The sequence below is a fragment of the Chelonoidis abingdonii genome, chromosome 11 (assembly GCF_003597395.2).
Source record: "Chelonoidis abingdonii isolate Lonesome George chromosome 11, CheloAbing_2.0, whole genome shotgun sequence".
Lineage (NCBI taxonomy): Eukaryota > Metazoa > Chordata > Testudines > Testudinidae > Chelonoidis > Chelonoidis abingdonii.
In genome coordinates this window covers 3,982,334-4,006,306 of record NC_133779.1, presented here as the reverse complement: position 1 = coordinate 4,006,306, position 23,973 = coordinate 3,982,334, and the positions used below count along the sequence as shown (strand labels likewise).

At 54.9% G+C, this 23,973-nt stretch overlaps 1 protein-coding gene across 1 annotated transcript in view; it reads right to left on the bottom strand.

Moving 5' to 3' along the window:
• The window catches only part of DLL3 (delta like canonical Notch ligand 3), a 293,693-nt gene extending 270,143 nt beyond the window's left edge, over positions 1-23,550 (bottom strand). The window contains exons 1-3 of the mRNA XM_032776246.2: positions 23,329-23,550; positions 21,497-21,739; positions 14,715-14,772 (exon numbers count right to left, since the gene is read on the bottom strand). Coding sequence (XP_032632137.1) covers positions 14,715-14,772; positions 21,497-21,739; positions 23,329-23,379 — 352 coding nt within the window. The 5' untranslated portion in view covers positions 23,380-23,550. The remainder of the gene's footprint in view (positions 1-14,714; positions 14,773-21,496; positions 21,740-23,328) is intronic.
• Between the last annotated feature and the right edge of the window lie 423 nt (positions 23,551-23,973).

The window sequence follows — 23,973 nt, the reverse complement described above, 5'->3', positions numbered from 1 at the left end:
AGCAGCCCAGCTGTGAGACGCGGAGACTTCAGCTCCAGATAACTTTCCCCTTGTCTTGTGACAATAAGTCTGCTAACAGAGGTAAGGGCTTGAGCCGAGAGCCAGAAAGTCTCCCAATGTCAGAAACCAAGACTATCTCAGCCATGCCGGGTGCTCTCAGGCCGAGACTGTGGCCAGGACAATCTTGGTTTCTGGACATCCTGAAGGTGTTGTTTCATCTTGCAAATGGCTCTGTCCACAGATAGCGCCAGTCTGAGAAGATGGCTTGAAAAATTGAGCCCTTGAGTTCCCACTTGTGGTTCAAGGAGATATACTTGCTCTGACCGTCTGCTGTGGTGATCTGCAGACTGGGTAGACGGATAACAGAGAGGACAATCCAATGTCTGATGCCCAACTTGGAAGGTTTCTTGGCCAAGCGGGTTGGATCTCCCCCCTCCCTGGCTTGTTAAGATAGAACATGGAGGGGGGGGGTTGTCCGTCATTATCTGGGCATGCTGACCTGCAATATGACTCAAGGAGGAGTCTCCAGGCTTCAGCAGCACCATGTGCTCTCAGAGGTCGATGTGCATCTGTGTCCTCAGGGCATTCACAGCCCTGTATCTGCAGCTTGCCCATATGTGCTGCCCATCCTGAGAGCGATGTGTCCATCACCCTCATCCTGGATAGGTGGGGAGGTGCAAAGGGGCATTTGCTGGGTCTTTCCACCAAGCCAGAGATGATAGACCCAACGGGGGCACGGAGAGGGCCATAGCCAGATGATATTTGCCTGGGGTGCAGACAGGCCTCGGCCAGGCCTGCATGCATCAGAGGTGTAGTCTGGCATGAAGCTAGGAGACCAAGAAGAGCAAGGGAAGTTCTCCCAGCTAGAGTTCTCATAGTGGTAGCAGCGGCGTGGGAGATCAGGGATGAGAGATTCTTGAACCTGTCCCAAGGTAGGAAGCCCATGGGTTTGAGCAGCGCACCACTGAACTCCAGGTTCGGCACCAAAGGCTGCTCAGTATGTCAGCAGCCTGAGACCCAGTGCGGTGACTTTCCCTGAACCAGCCAACCGTCCTGATGAAGGCATACTGACATGCCTTTCTTGCTTCAGTATTTTGCTGTAATCTTCAGTAAATAACCTCAGGGTGGCTGAGAGGCAAAGGGGTAAGATACATACCGGTAATGCCAGTGACCTACCATGGATGCCTATATGGAAGTATACATCCTGAAGGTTGAGATATACAAACTGGAGATGGAACAATCGAGTTGAGGGTTACCACACTGAACGCCACCTTGTGTATGAACCTGTTCAGTCTAAGATGGTCCTCATCTCAAAGCAGGGAGGTGGATGGTGAAAATATCGTCTGTAGAAGCCGGTTCCCTGCTATGGCAGCAGGATCCGTTATGTTGCTCCAAGATACTTTCTCTCGTTGTAGAAGACCCTAATAAGGAGTGGTCCCTGAAGAGGGATGAGGTGGGAGGTTGGGGTCGAGTTCTGTGAGGAAGTGAATAGGGTAACTTTATGATGTCCAAAACCCACTGAGCTAAGGTGGTGCAGGACGATTTCTAAAGGAGGGAGTAGCTCTGAAGCCAAAGGAGTGGTCTGGATCTCCGGCCACCCCATCAAAACAGGTGTTTCTAAGGAGGAGGGTGGGATGCCTGGGTCGATGAGGCAGGCTGCCTTCTCCTGCGGAAGCGCTGTTTCTTCCAGAGGGGTTCTGTGGACCTGCGGAGGAAGAAAGGTGGTCAGACTGTTCTCTGAGGAGCAACGGTGAGGTTCACCACTCCCTGGTGACATCACAATCCTTCGGTGTTTACACACCAACTCCTAGAAGGAAGCATTTCAGACAGCAACAACCAGAGCACACCCACTGCCATGGCCACGGAACGAGATGCAGCATCGTTGGCTGCAGCCAGTCAGCTGGCAGACCGCTTTTTTGTTACTGACTGCCTCTCAGCAATCCCAGGATGGCTCCATCCTGCCACCATGGCTACACTACTATCTTTAGCACCCTGGCTCAATCAGAGCAACACAGGGATGGCAACCTCAGCCAGAAACACCACCTCCAGCTGCAGTGTAGACACATTGTTCCGTCGTTCTTACAGTTAGGAAGTTTTTCCTGACATTTAATCTAAATCTGCTGGGCTGTCGTTTGAACCCACTGCCCCTTGTCCTGCCCTCTGTGGGAAGAGAACAACTTTTCTCCATCTTTCTTATGGCAGCTTTTTGAGTATTTGAAGACTGCTAAGGTGTCTCCCCGCAACCTCCTCTTTTCCAAACTAACCACACCCAGTTCCTTCAGCCTTTGCTCATACGGTTTGCGTTCCACCCTTTGATCATCTTTGTCACTCGCCTCTGGATCCTTTCCAGTGTCTCTACATCCTTCCTGTACAGCGGTGACCAAAACTGGACACCGTACTCCAGCTGAGGCCCACCCAGCGCCGAGCAGAGAGGTACTGTCACCTCCGTTGACTTCCTCCATGGGTAGGAGCAGCACCATTGCTCTTCTCTTCAAGAGGCCTTGGAACCTGTTACAACCATCCATTTGTGGGGCGGGGGGCACTGCTGTTCCATCTGGTGATGATGAGGATGACGATGGCAAAGCAGTTGGCCCTGCTGGGTCTACAAAACCATGCTCTGAAGTGTCCCTAGCCTCTGTTTGCCAGAAGCTGGGAATGGGTGACAGGGGATGGATCCCTTGATGATCACCTGTTCTGTTCGTTCCCTCTGAAGCACCTGTCATTGGCCACTGTCGGACAACAGGATACTGGGCTAGATGGACAATTGGTTTCACCCAGTCTGGCCATTCTCGTGTCTATCAGAGGAAAGAATATTTTGTCCTTACTCCTCCTCTCAGCTGGGAGAAGGCTGAGCTGGTGCCAGCTGAGTTGTCAGACGTGGTTGAAGGAGTCTGACGTACAGCTCCTGTCCAGGTAGTCCTGCCTTCCCATGAGATGGGCACAGGCCCCCCACAGAGGGCCACATGGGCATAGAGGGGAGCAGACCATGGAGTGATGGGGTCCCAGTATCGATCCCTGGAGTTGTCTTTAGAGCTCTGGTGGGAGGTAGAGGATGATGGTGGCCCTTGGGGAGTACCTGTGTGTTATCACCAGGGCCACCAAGGAGAATGTGTCAGGTGCACAGGTGGCACTGTGATTGTGAGCATCACGGGCGGCTTGGTGCCGTCTCCAGCCATCCCGGGACGGTCTGGGTGAAGTCAAGGGAAGGAGCAGGTCAGGTCTCAGACTCAGAGGTTGCCCCATGCCATGAATCTACCCAGTGCTGGTAGATGTTGCAGGTGGCCCAAGTTTCTCCCCTGGGAGGCAGCTGCCTCTGGTGCTGCTGACACAGTCTGCAGGAGTCGAGTCCGTAAGCCAAGCCAAGGGTCAGGGCTGGAATGAGTCAGAGACCAGGGGCAGGGACTAGGAACAAGAAAGGAACCATGGCAAGGCAGGGAAGCGGAACCAGCGGGAGACAACCATTGGTAACGAGCCTGAGCTCTGGGGAGAAGAATGGTGTGGGGTGTGGACGGTCAGGCCTAGCGGTTGGAGCCAAAGTCAGGGGCAAGAGTCAGAGCTAAGCAGGACTGGAGACGTAAGAGCACATCTCTTGGTTCCTCCAGCCAACCTGGCGGGCCTGGATCAGATGCTGGCCCAATGGATTTGTGGTGCAGAAGAATCTGCCGTCTGGCCTCGCCATCCTTTACGGGTCTGGGAGGTCAAGGATTTGCATATTTTCTAATCACACAGTAATGAGCATAGAATATCAGGGTTGAAAGGGACCTCAGGAGGTATCTAGTCCAAGCCCCTGCTCAAAGCGGGGCCAATCCCCGGACAGATTTTTGCCCCAGATCCCTATATGGCCCCCTCAAGGATTGAACTCACAACCCTGGGTTTAGTGGGCCAACGCACAAACCACCGAGCTATCCTTCCCTCTTGCGCTGCCGTACGGGTACCAACCGCTCTGTTGCGATGCCTGGAGGTGGTGGAGAGGAACCGAAGGCTGTTCCCTGGCTGAGAAGGCCCAGTGGGCCAGCCCACTATACGAACACTGCTAGGTAAGAACCCCTGGGCTGGAGGGTGAGGGGGAACGACCCCATTAACGAAACACATGTGTGGACAAACATGCAAAGGAAGACACATTTTGCAATGTAGACATACCTGGACAACTACAGCGCCACACTGAGCTGGTGTCAGTGACACTAGGTTCCCTTGTGGCAGTGGGTTCCACTGGTAAATGGCATGGCAAGCACGGAGAAAGAATTTCCGGGTATCGGGTTTGAATTTCCTGTTCAGTCTCAAACTGTCTTCTTGTCCTTGTGGGAGGAGACGGGGGGGGGGGGGGAGACCCTCCCGATCTCCCTTCTGTCCCGGGGGCCACTGTGTTATAGACACTTATCACATCCCCTCATACTCCCCCGCTCACGCAACAGTCAAGGTGTTCCAGGCCCCTGCTCATTCTCCACCCAACCAGGACCCATTCCCCTCCGTCCCCCTTGACCCCTCACCCATCCCCTCCATCCCTCTGGCACCCCCTGCCATCCCCTCCATCCTCCCACCCCTCCCACCTGCGTGCCCCCTCCATCCCTCCAACACCCCCCTCAACTCTCCTGTTCTCCCCTCTCCATCCCTCCAGCACACCCTCTCCAAGACCTCCCCCCTCATTGCCCCTGCCTGCCCCTCTGAGACCCCACCCTCACCTAACCCTGCACACACACACACCCGGCCCTATGGGAGCCCCGCACCCACCCTGCACCCCACTCTCTACCTCAGAACTGACATTACCTGTTACCAGGTCACTGATAATATGGAGGAAAAGGATCTTGAATGCTCGTGGGTCCACGTGCAACCAGCTAAAGCAGATTGGCCGCTCAAGGGCATCTGCTACAGACCCTCAAATCACAAGTGGGAACAGGCCGAGGGGCTCCTTACACAACTATCTATGCTGCTGGGGAGGGGAGAGGAGCGGGATTTCAGTCTGAGCGGCATACACGGGAGATCTTATGTTACCAGTCCCAAAACACCCTGGGAATGGCTACAGACCACAGAGAACAAATTTCCTACCTCAACAAATCGTTGAATCCAAACCCAGGGGAATTCGATGTTAGATCTCATCTCGACTGATAAGCAGGAACTGATCAAAGAAGAAGTGATCACCCTGGGCTCTTTGAGATGCATGTCCCTAGGGGTGCTCTGCTGGGAGGTGCTGATCAGAGAACTTCGGGAGCCATGTCTGTTGAGCCCGCGCATGCGTTGTCTTTCCTTGTGCTGTGCCACGAGGCTAAACCCTGCCCCAGTTCCTTCTCTACCGCAGAATGATAGCCAGATACCGAAGCAGAGGGGAAGGTGGGTCGTGGAGCACCCACAGGGACACACATCTCAAAGAACCATTGTTACCGCACAGGGCAAGCTGCTTCTTCTTCGAGTCACGTCCCTAGGGGTGCTCCATTGTAGGTGAGATGGGGCCATGCTTTAAGGCGGCGACAGCGGAGAAGACCCATCTCCAAGCATGTAAGGATCAAGTCTGGAGGGTCCATGTCATGAATCTGGCAGCACTTAGTCACTGGGCTGATAGTGCTGAGACATTAGACCTTCCCGCCATAGAGAGAGAAACAATCCAGGGGACCTGCTGGAGGCCTTTGTCCTAGTGAGGTAGAACGCAAGGGGCTCTCTTGCTGTCTAGGGTGTGGAATATGGTCTCCCTATTGTCCCAGGAAGGCAAGAAGGTGGATTGACTGGTTCCCATGGCACAAGGAGGCCACTTTAGGCATAAACCTTGGATGCTGCCTTAGCGTGACCTTGTCGAGGAAGAATATCATGTACGGAGAATGTGCCATTAAGGTGGCCATCTCCCCTACTCTTCTGGCTTAGGTAATTGCATCTAGAAAGACCGTTTTCATCGACAGGGGCTCAAAGCAGGGCCTAGGCCACCCTTTTAATATTAGATTTCAGCCCTGAGATGGAGAAGGAAGTCTAGATTGAGGGAAGACATTTGTTATTCCTGTGAGGACCCTTTTTGTGCCTGGGTGCGACAGCATGGAGGACCCCGTATAGAGTGGTGAAAAGCTGTAGTAGCTGTTAGGTGGACTCTGAGACAGCTCAGGGATAACCCCAATTTCTTAAGGGTCAGAGCATATTCCAGAATCTGCAGAAGAGTTGGGGACTCTGGACAGATTTGCTGGGACGTGCACCAACTCTGGAACCTGGACCACCTCTGCCAGTGTGTCGGGTGGAGGACTTCCTGCTGTGGAGTAGGAACTCTTGTATGTCCTTTGAGCATGAGTTCTCTAGGGGCTGGAACCATGTCGGAGCCATGCTTTGAGTCAGAGGATCCCCAAATTGGGATGTGTGGAGTGCACCTCTTGTCCTGCGTGAGGAGGGGCAGGTTGGTTGGGAGGGAGATCAGCAGGTACGCTGCAAGCTGCATCAGGTAAGGGTACCAGGTCTGTCTCAGCCAGATAGGTGTGATCAGAATTACATGAGCCCCATCCTTCTTCATCTTCAGCAGAAGAGGAAAGGAAGGTTTAAAGAAGGTCCTTGTGCCACGGAAGGAGGAGGAACATTGCCCAGAGAGCACCATCTGATCCCTGCCCTGGAACAGAACCATGGACACTTCTTGGTTTGGTAAGTGGCAAATAAATCCATGGATGAGGTTCCCCATGGTGCGAACAAGTCCTGAAGTATCGACGGGTGCATCTCCCATTTGTGGTCTAATGGGAGGGTGCAGCTTGGTTTGTCCACTACCATGTTCTGCGTGCCCGGAAGCTAGGCTGCAGGTGAGGTGATGTTTTGAGAGACGCTGCATTTCCAGCCCCTCCTTGGTGAGGGACGTAATACAGGATGACTATGTTGTCCAGCAGGACTTTGGAGCCTGCTATCAGCGTGAGGAAAGAGGTGCAGGCATTCCTGACCGCCCTCAGTTCGAGAAGATGGCTACAAAGGGAGATCTCTGCTGGAAACCATTTACCTTGTGTTGTGAGCCCATTTCAATGCATGCTCCATCCTAGGAGGGATGCATATGGTGAGCAATAATGAAGGTGGCCCCTGGAGGGAAGGGGAATCTCTTTGCATGCATTGACTAGGTCTTTCCATCAGTCCAGGGAGTTTTTGACCCTGGTTGGTAGTGACAGGGGTTTAGCCAAATCGTTCCTGTTTGAGCTGTAGGCATCTCATGTGAACAGACCAGTGTAGTCTGATGTGCAGTCACCTCTGTGTCTGCTGCCATATGCCCCAGGAGCTGGAGGCAGGCTCAGGTTGGTACTTGAGGGAGGGAGGGAGGGAGGGTTGGATGGCTTTGGCTTGTAGCACTTCTAGGTTGGCCCCTATAAATTCCAGGCGTTGCACTGGTGCAAAGCTCGACTGCTGGGAGCTGATCTGCAGCCTCAACTCCATGAATAAGTGTCTCGTAGCTTCGGAGGCTCGACGAGCTTCCTGAGGAGACAACCGTCTAGGTCAGGGTAGATCCTGATCCCTGGAGATTTTAAACAGGCAGCCACCATGGAAAGAACTATGGGAAATACTCTGGGAGCTGAGGAGAGACCAAAGGGAAGTACCCCAGATTGGTAATGCTCGTATTGCAGAGTGAACCTAAGGAAACATCTGTGAGCCGGCAGTATGGAGATGTGAAAAATAGGCATTTTGTAAGTCGAGGACCGAAATCCAGTCTGTCAGTTCCAGTGACAGAAGGATCGTCAATAGCGGGACCATCTTGAACTTCTGAGCTTTGCTGAAGTTGAGATCTCAGAAGTCCAGGATGGGCCTCCAATCTCCCTTCCTTTGGGGTATCAGGAAGTAGGGATGTTGGGGTACTGACTTTATGGCTCCTGACTGCAGGAATGGCTCTATCTCCTGCTGTAGAAGATCTTTGTGAGAAGGGTCCCTGAAGAGGGATGGGGAAGGGCGTGGTGGAGGGGGGTAGCGAGGTGAAGTAGATGGAATATACAGATCGGAGGATCTCTAGGACCCATCTGTCTGACGTTACGTGCTCCCAGGCACTGCGGAACGCTGGCCAAATGGGTGCGAGGTTACAGGTGGTAGCACGGCGCAGTCTCGGCCTGTTAATAGTGGTGTTTCGGGGCAGGCAGTTGGGTCAAGGCCTGGGAGCCTGAGGGCTTCCGATTCGAGAACCTCCCCTTCTTCCTTTGGGGCTAATAGTGCCGCTGCGGTGGGAATTCTGCTGAATACGGTCTGTGCTGGTATCGCAGGCTGAATCGTCTCCTTTGCCCTGGTGTACAGATTCCCAAGGACCTGAGAGAGGCCCTGGAGTCCTTCAAGGAGTGGAGGGAGGTGTTGGTCTTCTCCACAGAGAGCTTCATCCCTTCAAACGGGCAGGTCCTCCCCTGTTGTCTGCACTTCCTTCAGGAAACCCGAGGGGTGCAGCCACAAGGCGCATCTCACCCCCACCTGTGTTGAGAGCCGACAGCAGAGCTGTTTTTGCCACCAGTTGGCATTCCTGGATGATGGCCTTGAAGGAATCCCGGGATCTGTTTGGCACCTTGTCAACAAAGTCCAGTAATTGGTGGAGTCGCACTTCGCCAGAAGCACCTGGTAGTTTTGTCTGCTCACTTGCAAGGTGGAGGCACTGAGGCCGGGTTTTCCCACACCACCTTAGCGGGACCTAGGACGGCCTCATTGAACGGGAGGGGGACTTCAGAGGTGGAAGGGGTGTGGAGGATATCAACAAAGTTGGTGACACGTATCCTTCACCTCTTCTAATGGTACATGGAGGGTGTCAGCCGCCATCTTCGCCAGCTCCTGGAATAGGCAGAAATCATCCACAGTGGAGGGGGGTGATGGCATGACCACCTTGTCTGGCGAAGAGGGAGATATGGCCTTGGGTGCAATCCCCTCCTCTGCCTCCAATCTCCTGCTCTGCCACTTCGAAGGGCTCTAAGGCTCACGATGCTGCCTCTGGTGATGCGTGGTGCCCTGGAGGAAGGCTGCTGGTGCACTGCCCAGGGGTCCCAGTAGGGCCACTGCGGTGGCATGAGCCCTGGTGTTGCCCATGGGTGACCATATCCGGATGGCGGCAGTGCCATCTGGTGCTACGTTCGCTGACCCTGTTGGTGTTGGGTCCCATATGGGGCTTGGGAGGAGCCAGCATGGCAGGATAGTGGGGAGACGCCCCTTCAGCGGCCCTGACTCAGTACCAAGATCGCAGCACAAAGGTAAACAGGATGACCCGGATAATTATAGGCTCTCAGACTCGCATCGATCCCAAGCAAGATAATGGAGGGGCTGATATGGGCCTTGATTAATAAAGAGTCAAAGGAGGGTAATATAATTAATGCCAAGTAAAATGGGTTTATGGAAAATGAGTTTGGTTGATAAAGGCAGCGGTGCTGATGGGATATACTTCGATTTCTGTAAGGCATTTGACTTGATAGCACACGACATCTTTATAAAAACCTAGAAAGACACAAAATGAACACGGTCCACATTATACAGATTAAAAGCTGGCTAAGTGACAGGTCTTAAAAGGTAACTGTAAATAGGGAATAGTCATCAAGCGGGTCCGTTTCTAGGGGGGTCCTGCAGAGAGGAGTCCTTCGCCCTTCACTACTAGATTCTTTTAACAATGACCTGGAAGGAAACAAAGTGATCACTGATGGTGTTGCAGATGAGGGAGCGGTACGTAATAGAGAGGACAGGTCACCAATACAGAGCAATCTGGAGCACCTGGTAAACTGGGTGCAAGCAAACAAAACACGTTTTAATACAATTAAACGTAAGGTAATTTATCGTGGAACAAAGAATGCAGGGCGTACTTACATGATGGGGGACTCCATCCTGGGAAGCTGTGACTCTGAGAAACACCTGGGAGTTGTGTTGGTTACAAACACGAGTTGCCAGTGTGATGCTGTGGCCACAACGGCTAGTGTGACCCTGGGATGCATCAACAGAGGAATCTCAAGCCGGAGCAGAGAGTTTAATTTCCCTCTGTGTTTGGCCCTGGTGCAACCACTGCTGGAATCCTGTGTCCAGTTCAGGTGCCCACATTTCAAAGGATGTTCATAAATCGGAGAGAGGTGAGAGAAGGCTCATGAGAATGATCAAAGGATTAGAAAACCTGCCTTGTCGTGACAGATGAAAAGAGCTCAATCTATTTAACTTAACAGAGAAGGTTAAGGGGCGACGGGATCCCAGGCTATCAGTACCTACCTGGGAATGCGTTGATAACAGGCACCTCAGTCCAGCGGAGGAAGGTCTAACAGGACTCAGTGGCTGGACAGGGACACTGGACACATTCAGACAGGAGACAAGGCGTACATTTTTAACAGTGAAGGGAATGATCGTTTGGAACAACTCACCCAGAGTCGTGGCAGATTCTCCATCCTGGACAATTTTTAAACCAAGATGGGATGTTCCTTTTTTTCCTAAAAGAAGAACTCTAGCACCACTAGGAATTAGCACAGGGCAGTCCTGTGGCCAGTGTTTGACAGGACAGCAAATGAAATGATTTGAGTGGCCCCTTGCGTCTTTAGAATCTATGAATCCCTTTGTGGCCCAGGGACCTCCTGATGGCCATTGACAAAGGACACAAGGGGGCAGATGGGTTTACAGGAATCCACCAAGTCTGATGTCTACATAATAATGCACCAAACGGGGGCACGTGAGGCCTCTACCAACATCGTCCTAACCAGCCCGCGATGTATGTCCAGATATTTAAGGAGTTACGTACCTACACGTTATAAGGCAGGAGTCGGAAACCTTCGGCAGGCAGCTTGTCAGGGTAAGAACCCTGGCAGGCTGGGCCAGTTTGTTTATCTGCCACATTGGCAGGTTCAGCCGATCATGGCTCCCACTGGCTGCGGTTCGCTGTCCCAGGCCAATGGGGGTGGTGAGAAGCACCGTGGGCAGACAGCTTACTCTGGCGAGCCACATGCCAGAGGCTGCCGGCCCCTGTTCTAAGGTTTGTAAGCTAGGCCAGGTCACCAGGTGATACACAGGTTCTGGGCAGGCAGGCAGGACAGGAGATGCTTCTCTCACCCTGACGGGCCATTGCGTAATGCGCGTTTTACAATGTGAGTCTCTCTGTATATGGAGCCGCTGGCTAATTGAGACCACGAAGTCACCAAGAGAGCACAAGATCTGCAGGCGCACACTATCTCATGTGTGTTTGTGTCCTATTTATCTAAGATCAAAGAAGCAGCCTGGAGAATGCACAGAGACAGCCAGGAGCCAAGTTGCCAGCAGGTTTCTCTTAGGAAAGGAGGGTGCCAGCCGGCCTGGCTGTTAAAGGCTGGCAGAAGGATGCGGGGGCGGGAAGCTGATCTCTGGAGAGAGGGGAGTGTCTGGTAAATTCAGTCTGGACGTAACTCACTGTGTCCCATCACTCTATCTCCCGGCTGTTACTTGGAGCTCTGGTCTTTGCGAGATACCCTGACACCTGATTTCCCTCCAAAGGTGGCTAAGGCCGGGGCATTCAGGGTGCAAAAAGCCGAGGTGGATCTGGGGGCCTGGGCGGGGTTGATCCACTGGGAGCAGTGGGACTGGGAATGCGGCGAGTGCTGGGTGGAGCAGGGGCTGGGTGCTCCAGGGGGATGCTTGTGAGGGCAGAGGCTGCTGGTAACCTGCAGAGGGCCAACAGGGAGGGAAGTCGGGGAGCAGAGCCCTGGCAGATCCAGACAGGGGTTCCTCATGCTAAGGGCAGGTGGGGGCGGGTGGTGCTTCACGGCCCTGGGTACCCCGGGAGCGTCAGACCCTTCCTCTATGTTATCCTCCCCACTCAACCCACCCTAGAGTGCCCCTTCCTTCCCCCTGGGGCTCCCATGGTGTCCTGCACCCCATATTCCCCACCCCATCCCCCTGGGGCCCCCCATATTCTCCTCACCCTGGGACACCCCAATATTCCCCTCTCCATTTCCTGGAACCCCCATTCCCTTCCCCCTCTGTATTCCCCTACTCATCCCCTCTCCATCCCTCTGGGACCCCCTCCCACGATTCTGCCACTCCCCACCCCCTCCCCTCAGCAGTTCTCCCCCCAAGTCAGACCCCACAGACACACACACCCCCTGTCCTGGAGCCTGCAACTTTGGCCCCTCATCTCAGACCAGGGTCCTGCACCAGGGGAGGGGACCCAGGGAATTGGGGGGGTTGCTCCTCCCCCCAAAGTGTCCCACTTGCCCTGCCTGGGCCTTGGCTCCTCGCGCCCAGCCCGCTCCAGCCACACAGCCCTGCACCCCACCTCCCAGCTGGGATCCCCACCCCTCCCCCAGCCAGGCTCCACCCCATCCCCACACCATGACACTCCACCCCTCCCCCAGTCAGCCACCCCCCCACTCCAACCCACGCCCTCCTCTCCCCCAGCAAGCCACCCGCACCTTCCCCCCCACACACACACCATCCCATCCCTCCTGTCACACAGCAAACCACCCCCCTGGCCTCACCACAACCCATTCCTCCCCCAAACGGCCTCCCCCTTCTCACTACCCATCCCCACCCCACTCCTGCCCAGTCTTCCGCACCCACCCCAGCCAGTGCCCCCCCATCCTTCCCTTGCTACAGGATCCAGTACAAAGAGGATCTGATGCTCCAACCCCAGCAACAGGGTTTGTGGGAAAAGGCAGGAGACGGTTCCTCTCTACAGCACCCAGCAGTGTGACCCCCTCGCTGGGATCCCCCCCATCCAGCACTCAGCTCCTCTGCCTCCACCCCTGCTGGGATCCTCCCCCAGCACCCGACTCCTCTGCCCCCATCCCTGCTGGGATCCCCCCTCTGGCACCCAGCTCCTCTTCCCCCACCCCTGCTGGGATCTTCCCCCCCCACCTCCGGCACCCAGCTCCTCTGCCCCCACTCCTGCTGGGATCCTCCCCCACCCTCCAGCACCTGGCTCCTCTGTCCCCCACTCCCCTCTGGCACACAGCTCCTCTGCCCCCCACCCTCACTGGGATCCCCCCTCACCCTCCCGCTGGGATCCTCCTTCATCCAGCACGTAGCTCCTCTGCCCACCACCTCTGGAATTCTTCACAGCCCCCTGCCCCCAGGGGCTAGCCTGGTCCCCGCAACTCTTCCCCTGATCACTAGTAACCCAGGTCTCTATCAGCTGCTTTCCCTCCCCCCTGCTGGCTCCAGTACCCATCATGGATATTGGGGTCCCCCCTTTCATCTCCTGGAGCCAGGGACCCAGAGCTGAAGGCGGTAAGGGAGTTGTGGTGGGGGTTGTCCCAAGAATTTCCTCTCCATGCCCAGGCACAGATACTCAATCCCACCCAACCCCCTGCTCTCCCCCCCTCCCCAGGTTTGCTATTTACCCCCCACCAAAGGAATCCCACAATTCCCTAGGGCTGGCCCTTGCTCCACTACTGTGTGCTTCACCTGGGAGTGAGTGGACATGAGGCGCGGGGACCAGAAATGGGGCTGCCTGGTGCCTGAATCCCAAACCCTGCAGTGGGGGCCATCCTGGGGGAAACGGGTGGTACGGAGTCGACACATGGGTGGATGCCGGTAATACTGGGTGTCCGTCCTGGGGGATGCAGGGGGTGTGGAGGTGACATGCTTTTAAGTGTGGGCAGTACAGGAGTGCCAGGCTGGTAGATGCCTGTCCTGGGGGACTTGGGAGGTAAGAGGGCAAAGTGCTGATGTGGGGCTGTTCTGGGGGTGCATGTGGGGGGCAAGGCAGTGGCATGGCCCGAGCACACTGTGCCCTGCCCATTGGGCCTGCCCACAAGTGGCTGCGGCTGCCAAGCGTGAGCGAGAGCCACCCAGGATTGGGCGTGTCGGGCTGCGCTGCCCCGGGACAGCCCAGAATCCAGAAGGCTTCAAGCCACCTTTGATCCATATCTTTGGGGGCAGGGGGTGGAGCACCCGAGCTGGGTGCTGGCTGGAGTGGAGGAGTTGGGGTGGGTTGCAGGGCCAGTGTAAGGCGTTCACACACAACAGGCCCAGTGGGTCCCAGCTCTGGCAGTCACACGATCCCAGCCAGATCTCCGGCTCCATGTTTCAAATAAGAAATTCACTAGCTCTAGTGATTGGGAAGAACAGGGTCGGGGGTAACCGATGCAGTGACACTGCCTGGGTCTGCAGAGAGCCTGAACTCATTGCTCCAAGAGGGGTGAGCTGCCCCGAGCGTGACCGACGCCGTGATGCTCCCTGGGTCTGCAGGAAGTCTGAACCCATTGCTCTGAGAGGGATGAGCTGCCCCAGGCATGACCGACGCAGTGACACTGCCTGGGTCTGCAGAGAGCCTGAACCTGCTGCTCTGAGAGGGAGCAGCTGCCTCAAGCAATCTGAGTGGGCTTTTTATTACTAACCCCACTCCTCCACTGTGCTAGCCTCACCCCAGCAGGGAGCTCTGCCTGGGGCAGAAGGGGTACAGTGCACCAGGTCCAGCGCCTCCCCCCACCCCATCAAGCAGAGAAGCTCTGGCCGCAGAGGTGAGTACTTGGACCCCCCCATTGCCACTCTGCTTCTCTGAAGGAAGAGGGGGTCCCTGCTGTCCCCTAGGGAGTCAGACACACGATGTGGGGGGTGGAGCTATAGAGGCTCATGATGTGATGTGCCATGGGGCCAGCGCTGGCATCATGTGGCCCTACTGGGCTGGGGGTGGGTGGGACGGGCAGACCCCGGGGACCAGGTGCAGGACTGGGGAGGGGGAGGGGGTCCCATCAGTCAGGGTGCAGGTTCTGTGTGAGCCTGGCAGTGCCCCCTCCCCCAACAAAGCTCTCCAAAGATGGGGCAGCCCATGGACCCCAACCCTGCAGCACCCCCTGGTGGGCGGCTGGGGTATCACTCACCTGTGGACGGCTCGCCGGCCTCGGCTCTCCACGTCTCAATGATGAGGGAGAAGGTGCCCTGGAGCAGAGAGAGAGCAGAGAGCGTGAGGCGGTGGGGTGGAGAGGGGCGGCCCGGGACAGAGATGGGATGGTGGGGGGCCATGGGGCTAAGGAAGAGGAGCCTGGGGGGTGTACACAATAGCGGGAGGATCGGGGTGGGGGAAACGGAAGACTGCCCAACTGAGGGCACTTGGAGAAGGGGGAGGCTGGCACATCTTACCTGGGAGTGGGGAATTTGGGGGGGGCGGGAGGGATGCATATGAATAAAATTATAAACTCAGAAGGGCCCATTGTGATCATCTAGTCTGACCTCCTGGACAGCACAGGCCAGAGACCTGCCCCGGAATCATTCCCAGATCTGGGATCTGCATTTTAAACCACTCAGTGCCCCTGGGTCAGTTGATCCAGTGGTTAGTTACCCTCCCTGTTAAAAACAGACACCTCCTTTCTCCTCTGAATTTGTCCGGCTTCAGCTCCCAGGCGCTGGCTCGTGTTAGGCCTTTCTCTGCTAGACTGAAGAGCCTTTGATGAAATATTTGTTCCCCGGGCAGGTGCTGATAGCCTGGGATTCAGTCACCTTCAGTTAAGCTAAATAGATCGAGCTCCTTGAGTCTCTCGCTCCCAGGCAGGTTTTCCAACCCTCTGATCATTCTCGTGACTCTTCTCTGACCCCTCTCCAATTTATCAACACCCTCCTTGAACTGTGGGCACCAGAACTGGACACAAGATCCCAGCACCAGTTGCACCAGGGTCAAACAGAGGGGAAATAGCATAGGAGCAGAGAGGTTGATTCCTGTTCATACATTCCAGGATCACATTAGCCCTTTCGGCCCCGGCGTCACACTGGGAGCTCATGTTCCGCTGACTCTCCACCACGACCCCCGGATCTTATTCAGGGTCATGGCCAGGAGTGGCTCTAGCTTTTTTGCCACCCCAAGCACGGCAGGCAGGCTGCCTTTGGCGGCGCGCCTGCGAGAGGTCCCCGGTCCCGCGGACTCCGCGGCTTTGGCGTAGCTGCCACCAAATTGTCACCGAATCCGCAGGACCAGGGACCTCCCGCAGAAATGCCACTGTAGGCTGCCTGACTCCCGCTCTCGCAGGGACCGGAAGGGTGCCCCCCGTGGCTTGCCACCCCAGGCACCCGCTTGGAGTGCAAGTGCCTGGAGCCACCGCTGGTCACGGCTTCCCAGGAGAGAGCCCCCAGCCTGTCAGTACGGCCAACAGGCTTAGTACCTATGTGCCTCCACTGACATTTAGGCATGTTAAAAAAAGAAAAAATCTGCTGTTTGCTTGTGCCCAGTTTATCAAGCAACCCAGAATGGCTCTGAGTGGGAGGGAGATCCAAGGGTTGTATAATGGGAGTGGAAAATAGCAATTGGAGGGGGGGGGGGGGGTATGGGGTTATTACTGGGAAGGGGGTGGATTATATGTGGGGATGGGCTGGAGGAATGGGGGTGTACGTAAAAGAGTAGTCATGGGGTCTGTTTATGCGGAGGGCTGTTGCTGTACCCAAGAACTGGGTAGGCGGCGAGCTCCCTCACGAGGTCTGGCCAGCCATCTCTTGAGCCTTGTCCTCTGAGAACCCTGGGTACCCGGAGGGGTTGGGGCAAACCTGGAACAGGGGGTACCAACCAGCTTCCGCAGCAGTAGCGGCGACCAGGGTAGTTTCGGCGATAGGAGCGCGAGATGGCAGGAAACCCTAACAGACTCTAAGCTTCTAGGCCAATAACACTCCCCCCCCCCCCCAAAATCCCTGCTAGAATAAAAATACTGCAGGCAGGTGTCCCGAGCAGAGGGGAGTTCCCCGGTTCATAGCACTGAACACAGTCTGTGCCGTTACCCGCTGCGTGGGCCAAGGGCGTTACATGGGCATTTGCTGCCAGCAGCGCTTGGCTCTCAGAAACTAAGTGCAGGCTCTGGAGACCAGAGTGGGTGAACCAGAGGAGCTAAGGGAGACAGAGGGGTACGGAGGAGACTTTTGGGGACACAGGAGAATGGGTTCCATCCTGTCTGACAGCCCTGTGCTGCTGAGAAGGGGGAAGTCTCGGGGAAGAAGAACATCAGGCTGGGGCAGAGGGAAACAAACAAACAATCTCATTGTTGGGACCCTCCTTCCAGATGGTATCATGGTCTCCTCTCATGCTGAGACCCCCCATCCAGGGGAGGGGACCCCAGTTATTAGGAAGAGACAGGTCATAGCTATGCGGAAGGCGATCAATAGACATATGGATATAGTAACATAAGAACAGCCATACAGGTCAGACAAAAGGTCCATCTAGCCCTGTATCCTGTCTGCCGACAGTGGCCAATGCCAGGTGCCCGAGGGAATGAACAGACCAGGGAATCATCAAGTGATCCATCCCCTGTCGCCTATTCCCAGCTTCTGGCAAACAGGACACCATCCCTGCCCATCCTGGCTAATAGCCTCCAGGAACTTATCTAGTTCTTTTTGAACCCTGCTATAGTCTTGGCCTTCACAAAATCCCCTGGCAAGGAGTTCCACAGGTTGTGCATTGTGTGAAAAAAAGACTTCCTTTTGTTTTAACAGCTGGGTTTGTGATGACCAGGAGAACTGGCCGGTAAATTGCCTGCCAGGTGCAAAGGTTACGGATCTCTCAAGGTATCTACATAGTCTTATTTAGGGAGGAACCAGTGATCATGATACATGTAGCTATCAATGACATAGGGAAGGACAGGAGAGAGGTCCTGGAGGCCAAATTTAGGCTGTTAGGTAAGAGATAAAAGTCCAGGATGTCCATGGCAGCATTCACTGAAATGCTTCCAGTTCCACACATGGGCCAGCCAGACAGGCAGAACTGCAGGGTCTCAATGTGTGGATGAGACGATGGGGTAGGGAGGAGGGACTTTGGTTTATTAGGGACTGGCAGCTTAAATCTGTGCCAGGGTTTGCCAGGGCTAAGCCTCAGCACCTCTGGGCTTGGCTGTTCATAGCCCTGGTACCTCTAGGCTGATGTCCTGATTTTATAGGGACAGTCCCGATTTTGGGGTCTTTTTCTCACATAGGCACCTATTACCCCGCCACCTCCTGTCCCGATTTTTCACACTTGCTATCTGGTCAGACTATCTAGGCTTGGGAGTTCATAGCCCAAGCACCTCTGGGCTTGGCACGTCAGTTACAAATGTAAAAAAAAATTCCTTGAGTCCTGGCACCTCTTTCATTACAAATTAAGCACTGGGAACTGGGGAACCTTTTGGGAAAGGAGACGCCTAGAGAGGAAGGATGGGCTCCACCCATATCAAACCAGAACCTGGTTGCTGGCATGCACAATTTCAAAGCTCGAAAGGGAAATTTTTACTCTCAGGCCTGGGGGAAAACCAACAGGTACAGAGGATCACTGGGGTTGGGCAGAAACATCACGCAGGGGAGGATTTATTAAAAGGGGAACTCTGTAGTAATGGGGATAGGAAGGAAGTTGGTAACATACAAGTAGGAACTAGCGAGATGCAGGCAAGGGTGAAAAAGTCCAGTTTAAATATAGCCCATGAAGGCAAACATTGGATACTGACAAAATGGACAAGGGCTTATCTACAAATGCTAGCAGTGTAAATGCTCAGAGGGGTGAACCAGAGTGCCGGGTATTAAGTGAGGATGGTAATATAATAGACACCATGGAAACTGGGTGGAATGAGGATCGTCAATGGGACGCAATAATACCAGGCTACAAAATATATCAGAAGGACAGAGCAGGTGGTGCTGGTGGGGGAATGGCCGTATCAAGCACAAAGTCAAAATCTTAAATGAATCAAACTGAACCACAGAATCTCTATGGATAGAAATTCCAGGCTTGAATAGTAAGTGTATAGCAGTAGGACTATCCTACTGATAACCTGGCCAGGATGGGGACAGTGGCTGAGAGAGTTAGAGAGGCTACAAAGACTTCAGCTATCCCCATACTGACTGGGAACATGTCAGCTCAGAGCGGGATGCAGAGATAAGATTTCTAGACAACATTAATACGGCTTCTTGGAGCAGCGAGTCCTGGAACTCACAAGGGAAGAGGCAATTCTTGATTTAGTCCTAAGTGGTGCACAGGATCTGGTCCAAAGGGTGAATATGGATGAACCACTCGGTAATAGTAACCATAACATAATTAAATTTAGCAGCCGAATACCAATGAAATCCACCACAGTAGCATTTAACTTCAAAAACGGAGAACACCACAAAATTGATGAAACAAGTTAAACAGAAATTAAAAGGAACAGTCACAGGAGTGAAACGCCTGCAAGCTGCATGGAGACTATTTAAAACCACCACAATAGAGGCTCAAACTAAATGTATATCCCCAAATAAAGTAAGTAAATAATGCAGCAAGAGGACCATAAAAACGCCACCCTAGCTAAACTGCGGAGTAAAAGAAGCGGTTGGAGGTAAAAAGGCATTCTTTAAAAATTAGAAGTCAAATCCTAGTGAGGAAAATAGGAAGGGACAAATGCTGGCAAGTCAAGTGGAAAAAACATGAGGCAGGCAGGCCAAAAGAGAACTTGAAGAACGACTAGCTAAGGACGCAAACTAACCGCAAACATTTTTAAGTAGATCAGAAACAGGAAGCTGCTAAACAGTCATTGGGGCCCACTAGATGATCGAGGTGCTCAAGGAGCACTTAAAGATGACGAGGCCCTTGCAGAGAATCTAAATGAATTCTGTGCATCGGTCATCACTGTAGAGGATGTGAGGGAGATTCCCATGCCTGAGCCAATATTTTTGGGTTACAAATCTGAGGAACGGTCCCAGGCTGAGGTGTTGATAGAGGAGGTTTTGGAACAAATAGATAAATTAAATGGTAATAAGTCACCAGGATCAGGTGGTAATCATCTTAGAGTTCTGAAGGAACTCAAAAGCGAAACAGGAAAACTACTAACCATGGTACAAAACCCATCACTTAAATCAGTCTCTGTACCGGACTACTGGAGGGAAGCAAATGTAACACTGATTTAAAAAACAAAAAAAAGACTCCTGAGGCAATCCTGGCAATTACAGGCCCGTAAACTTGGTTTCAGTACCAGGCAGATTGGTTGAAACTAGAGTAAAGAACAGAATTATCAAACACATAGATGAACAGATACAACTTTCAGATAGTGTTTTCACCTCTTAGCTCGGAGAAGAGCCAACATGGCTTTTGTAATAGGAAATCATGCCTCACCAATCTATTAGAATTATTTGTGGGGGGGGGGGTGTCAGTCATTATGTGAACAAAGGTGATCCACTGGATATAGTGTACTTGGACTTTCACAAAGCCTTTGACAAGGTCCCTCAGCAAAGGCTGTTAAGCATGGGATAAGAGGGAAAGTCCTCTCCTGGATCAGTAACTGGTTAAAAAAAAAAAAAAAAAAAAAAAAAAAGACAGGAAGCAGAGAAGGAATAAATAGTTTTCAGAATGGAGAGACGTAAATAGAAGCGTCCTCCAGGGGTCTGTGCTGGGACCAGCACTGTTCAACATATTCACAAATGATCTGGAAAAAGGAATGAACAGTGAGGTGGCAACATTTACAGATGATACAAACCTACTCAAAACAGCAACGTCGAGAGCAGACTGCGAAGAGTTACAAAGGGATCTGGCAAAACTGGGTGACTGGGCAACAAAATGGCAGATGAAATTCAATGTTGATAAATGCAAAGTAATGCACATTGGAAGACATACTCCCACCTATATATACAGAATGATGAGGTCTAAATTAGCTGTCACCACTCAAGAAAGATCTTGGGGTCATTGTGGAGAGTTCTCTGAAAACAACTGCTCAGTGTGCAGGGCAGTGAAAAAAGTGAACAGAATGTTGGGAACTAGTAGGAAAGGGATAGACGATAAGATAGAAAATATCACGTTGTCGCTATATAAATCCATGGTTCGCCCGCATCTTGAACACTGTGTGCAGTTCTGGTCGCCATATCTCAAAAGAGAGATGTTAGAACTGGAAAAGGTGCAGGGAAGGGCAACAGAAATGATGTGGGGGATGAAGCAGCTTCCGTATGAGGAGAGATTACAAAGCCTGGGACTGTTCCGCTTGGAAAAGACACCTGAGGGGGGATAGGATTGAGATCTATAAAATCATGACTGGTGTGGAGAAAGTGACTAGGGAGAGTGTTATTCACCCCTTCACATCACACAAGAAGGAGGGGTCACCCAGTGACATGAATGGCAGCAGGTTTAAAACAAACAAAAGGAAGTATTTCTTCACCCAGCACACAGCCAGCCTGTGGAACCCCTTGCCCGAGGATGTTGTGAAGGCCAAAAAGTTCAAAATAAAATTTAGATAAGTTGCTGGAGGACAGGTCTATCAATGGCTATTAGCCAGAAGGGTCAGGATGCCACCGCATGCTCCAGGTCCCTGAACTTCCAACTGCCAGAAGCTGGGACTGGACAACAGGGGATGGATCACTCGATAATTGCCCTGTTCCATTCAGTCCCTTTGAAGATCCGACAGTGGCCACTGCCAGAAGACAGGATACTGGGCTAGATGGACCATTGGGCTGACCCAGTCTGGCCGTTCTTATGTTCTTGTTATTGGGGGAGAGGGCAGGGGGAGGTGGGAGTTTAATGGGAGTGAATTATTGGGGGAAGGGAATATAACCGGGTGTACTATGGGGTAGGGTGCGGGATGAGGGGGTATATAATGTAAGTGTATTATTTTGGTGGGGGGTGTATAATGGGGGTTGTTATGGGATGCTGGGGTGTATTATTGGTGGAGGGGTGTAATATGGTGGAGGGCACTGGGGGGGCACTCACCGGCCACTTGAAGTGGAAGGGCACGTGGATGGGTGCGCTGGTGGCCACAGCATTGTGGTCGGCGGGGACCATGTCACTCAGGGCGGCCCCAAAGGTGCAGGGAGGCTCGGGGGACACGACAGCCTGGGCGTGCTTGAGGCAGACGCGGAAGAAGAGGCGGCAGGGGCTGCTGCCGGGGCACAGGCTGCGGGCACTGCTGCGAAACGAGTGCACCTGGAGTTCAAACACCCCAGCCGGCTGGGCCTGTGGGACAGAGTACGAGGGGCGGGGGGATTAGCATGGGACCCTGCCAGCCTCCCCCTGGAGATCCCCCCACCCTGACCCTCCCAGCTCACTGCTGCCCACCCTAGAGATCCCATCAGCCCACAGCCTGCGTTTCCAGCACCTATCCCCAACTTTCTGGCATGCAGCCCCCACCCCAGAGATTCCCTCAACCCACAACTCGTGCCCCTGATCACACAGCCCTCACCCCAAAGATCGTCCAACCCCCACCCCAGTACACTGTCCCATCCACCCGGAGATCCGCCCAGCCCAGAGAGTGCACCCACAAGACCCCTGGTCCAAACTGGGGTGAAATCCCCCCATGGCACCTTCAAGCCCCCTGGCCTACCCTACACAGTTTGCACCTCCCCTGCCCCCCCAACTCACAGCCTTTGCTTCCCAGGGCACAGACCTTTTTGTCCCCCTCCTCCAGAAATCCCCCTCCTGCTACCCCCACCCCCCTGCCTCTCACAGCCCAGGGTTAATCTCCCCTCTCCAGAGAAACTCCCACTACTCTGAACCTGCCACCTCCTCCCCCCGGGGACACAAGTAACCCTACCTCCTCCAGGAGCAAAGCCACCCCCCAGACCATGCAACCCCCCCCCCCTCCACACACACACACCCAGGACCCTGTACACCCACCACCCCAGGGCACAGTTTATCTCCCCGCCCCCCGCAGCCTGGAACGGCCCCCTTCCCAGGGCAAAGCCTCCCCCAGAGGTTCCTTCTTTAACTCTGACTCGCCGACACGAGTCCCCCCTCCCCGGCCCCTCACATATCCCAGGATACAGCCCCCCCCCCGAACCAAGGGCCTCCCCGAGAGAGGGGCCCCGTTTTTCCCAGACCCTCACCAGTGCCTGAACCCTTCCTGGGGTCCGGCCAGCCCACACGGCGTGCAGGGACCCCTGGGGGGAGCCCGGGTAACCTGACCCCTCCCCAATCCCTCCCAGATCAGAGCGAAGAGAATCCCCCCCCCACACACACACACACAGGTAAGCGCGCGGGGCTGGTAGGAGCGCAGCCCCCCTTGGAGAGGTCCCGGTTCCCCGCCCCGGAGCGCAGCCCCCCTTGGAGAGGTCCCGGTTCCCCGCCCCAGCCCCCTTGGAGAGGTCCCTGTGTGCGCGCCCCGCAGTGCACGGCGCTCTCGGAGAAAGGTCCCGATTTCTCCCCCTGGAGCAGACTCCCGCAGCCACACGCTCAACTCAGCACCTCCCCGCCCAAATCCCTGCCCAGCGCGCAGCCCCCATTGGAGAGATTCCCCTCCCCCCCGCAGGTACAACCCCTTGGAGAGGTCACGGTCGTCATCCCCCTCCCCATAGCGTGCACCGCCGCCCTTGGAACAATCCAGGTTCCCGTTCCTTGTGCCCCGGTGCGCAGCCCCCCTTGGAGAGATCCCGACCCCCTCCTCCACCCGGTGCTGCCCCCTTGGAGAATTCTGTTCCCCCTCACCCCATGCTGCCCCAGCCCTGCCCTGCGCGCTGCCCCCTTGGAGAGATCCCGAACCCCCCCATACCACCCCTGCCCTGCGCGCTGCCCCCCGGAGAGGTACCTCTGGGCCCGGAGTCACTCACCAGCTGTGCGCAGAGCAGAGCCAGGAAGCCGCCCAGGAGCAGGGGAGCCATAGGGCGAGGAGGGGGCGAGCGGCCCTGGGGGGCTCAGTCCCTGAAACAGCAGCAGTTTAGTCCAAGTGGGAGCGCGCCGGGGGCCGGTGCGTCCCGGGAGGGGCTCGGCACAGGCAGGAGAAGGCAGCGGGGGCCCGCCCGGCGGAGCAACGCTGGAGGAGGCTGCGGGGAAGGCAGAGCAGGGCGCAGGGAGCACGGAGAACGAAGCTGCCGCCTGCTGCCTACGGCGCTTTTAAACCCCGGCCCTGCCTGGTGTCGGGTTGCCTGGCCCGGCTCGCCAGCACCCGCCCCCTTCGCTCCCCCTCCCCTTCCCACCGGCTGGGGCAGCCCCCAGCCCCAGCGGAGCGAGCAGCTGGGACTGGCCCGGGGCCCCTCCGGCCTCGTGGGTTCTGGGAATTTCCCTCTAGCCCCACGCGTGACCCGCTCCTGGCTTTGGTGCCTTCTGGGCGGGGCAGCAGAGCACCTCACTAGCCCGAGATTTGTCTGCCCCAGGGCCCACCTCTGTGCCACTGGCCTGGTCCTGCTTCTGCTGCAGGAGCCACCTCCTGGGGCCCAGCCAGGTGGGAAGAGAGGCGGCCACTGAGAGCAGGGTGC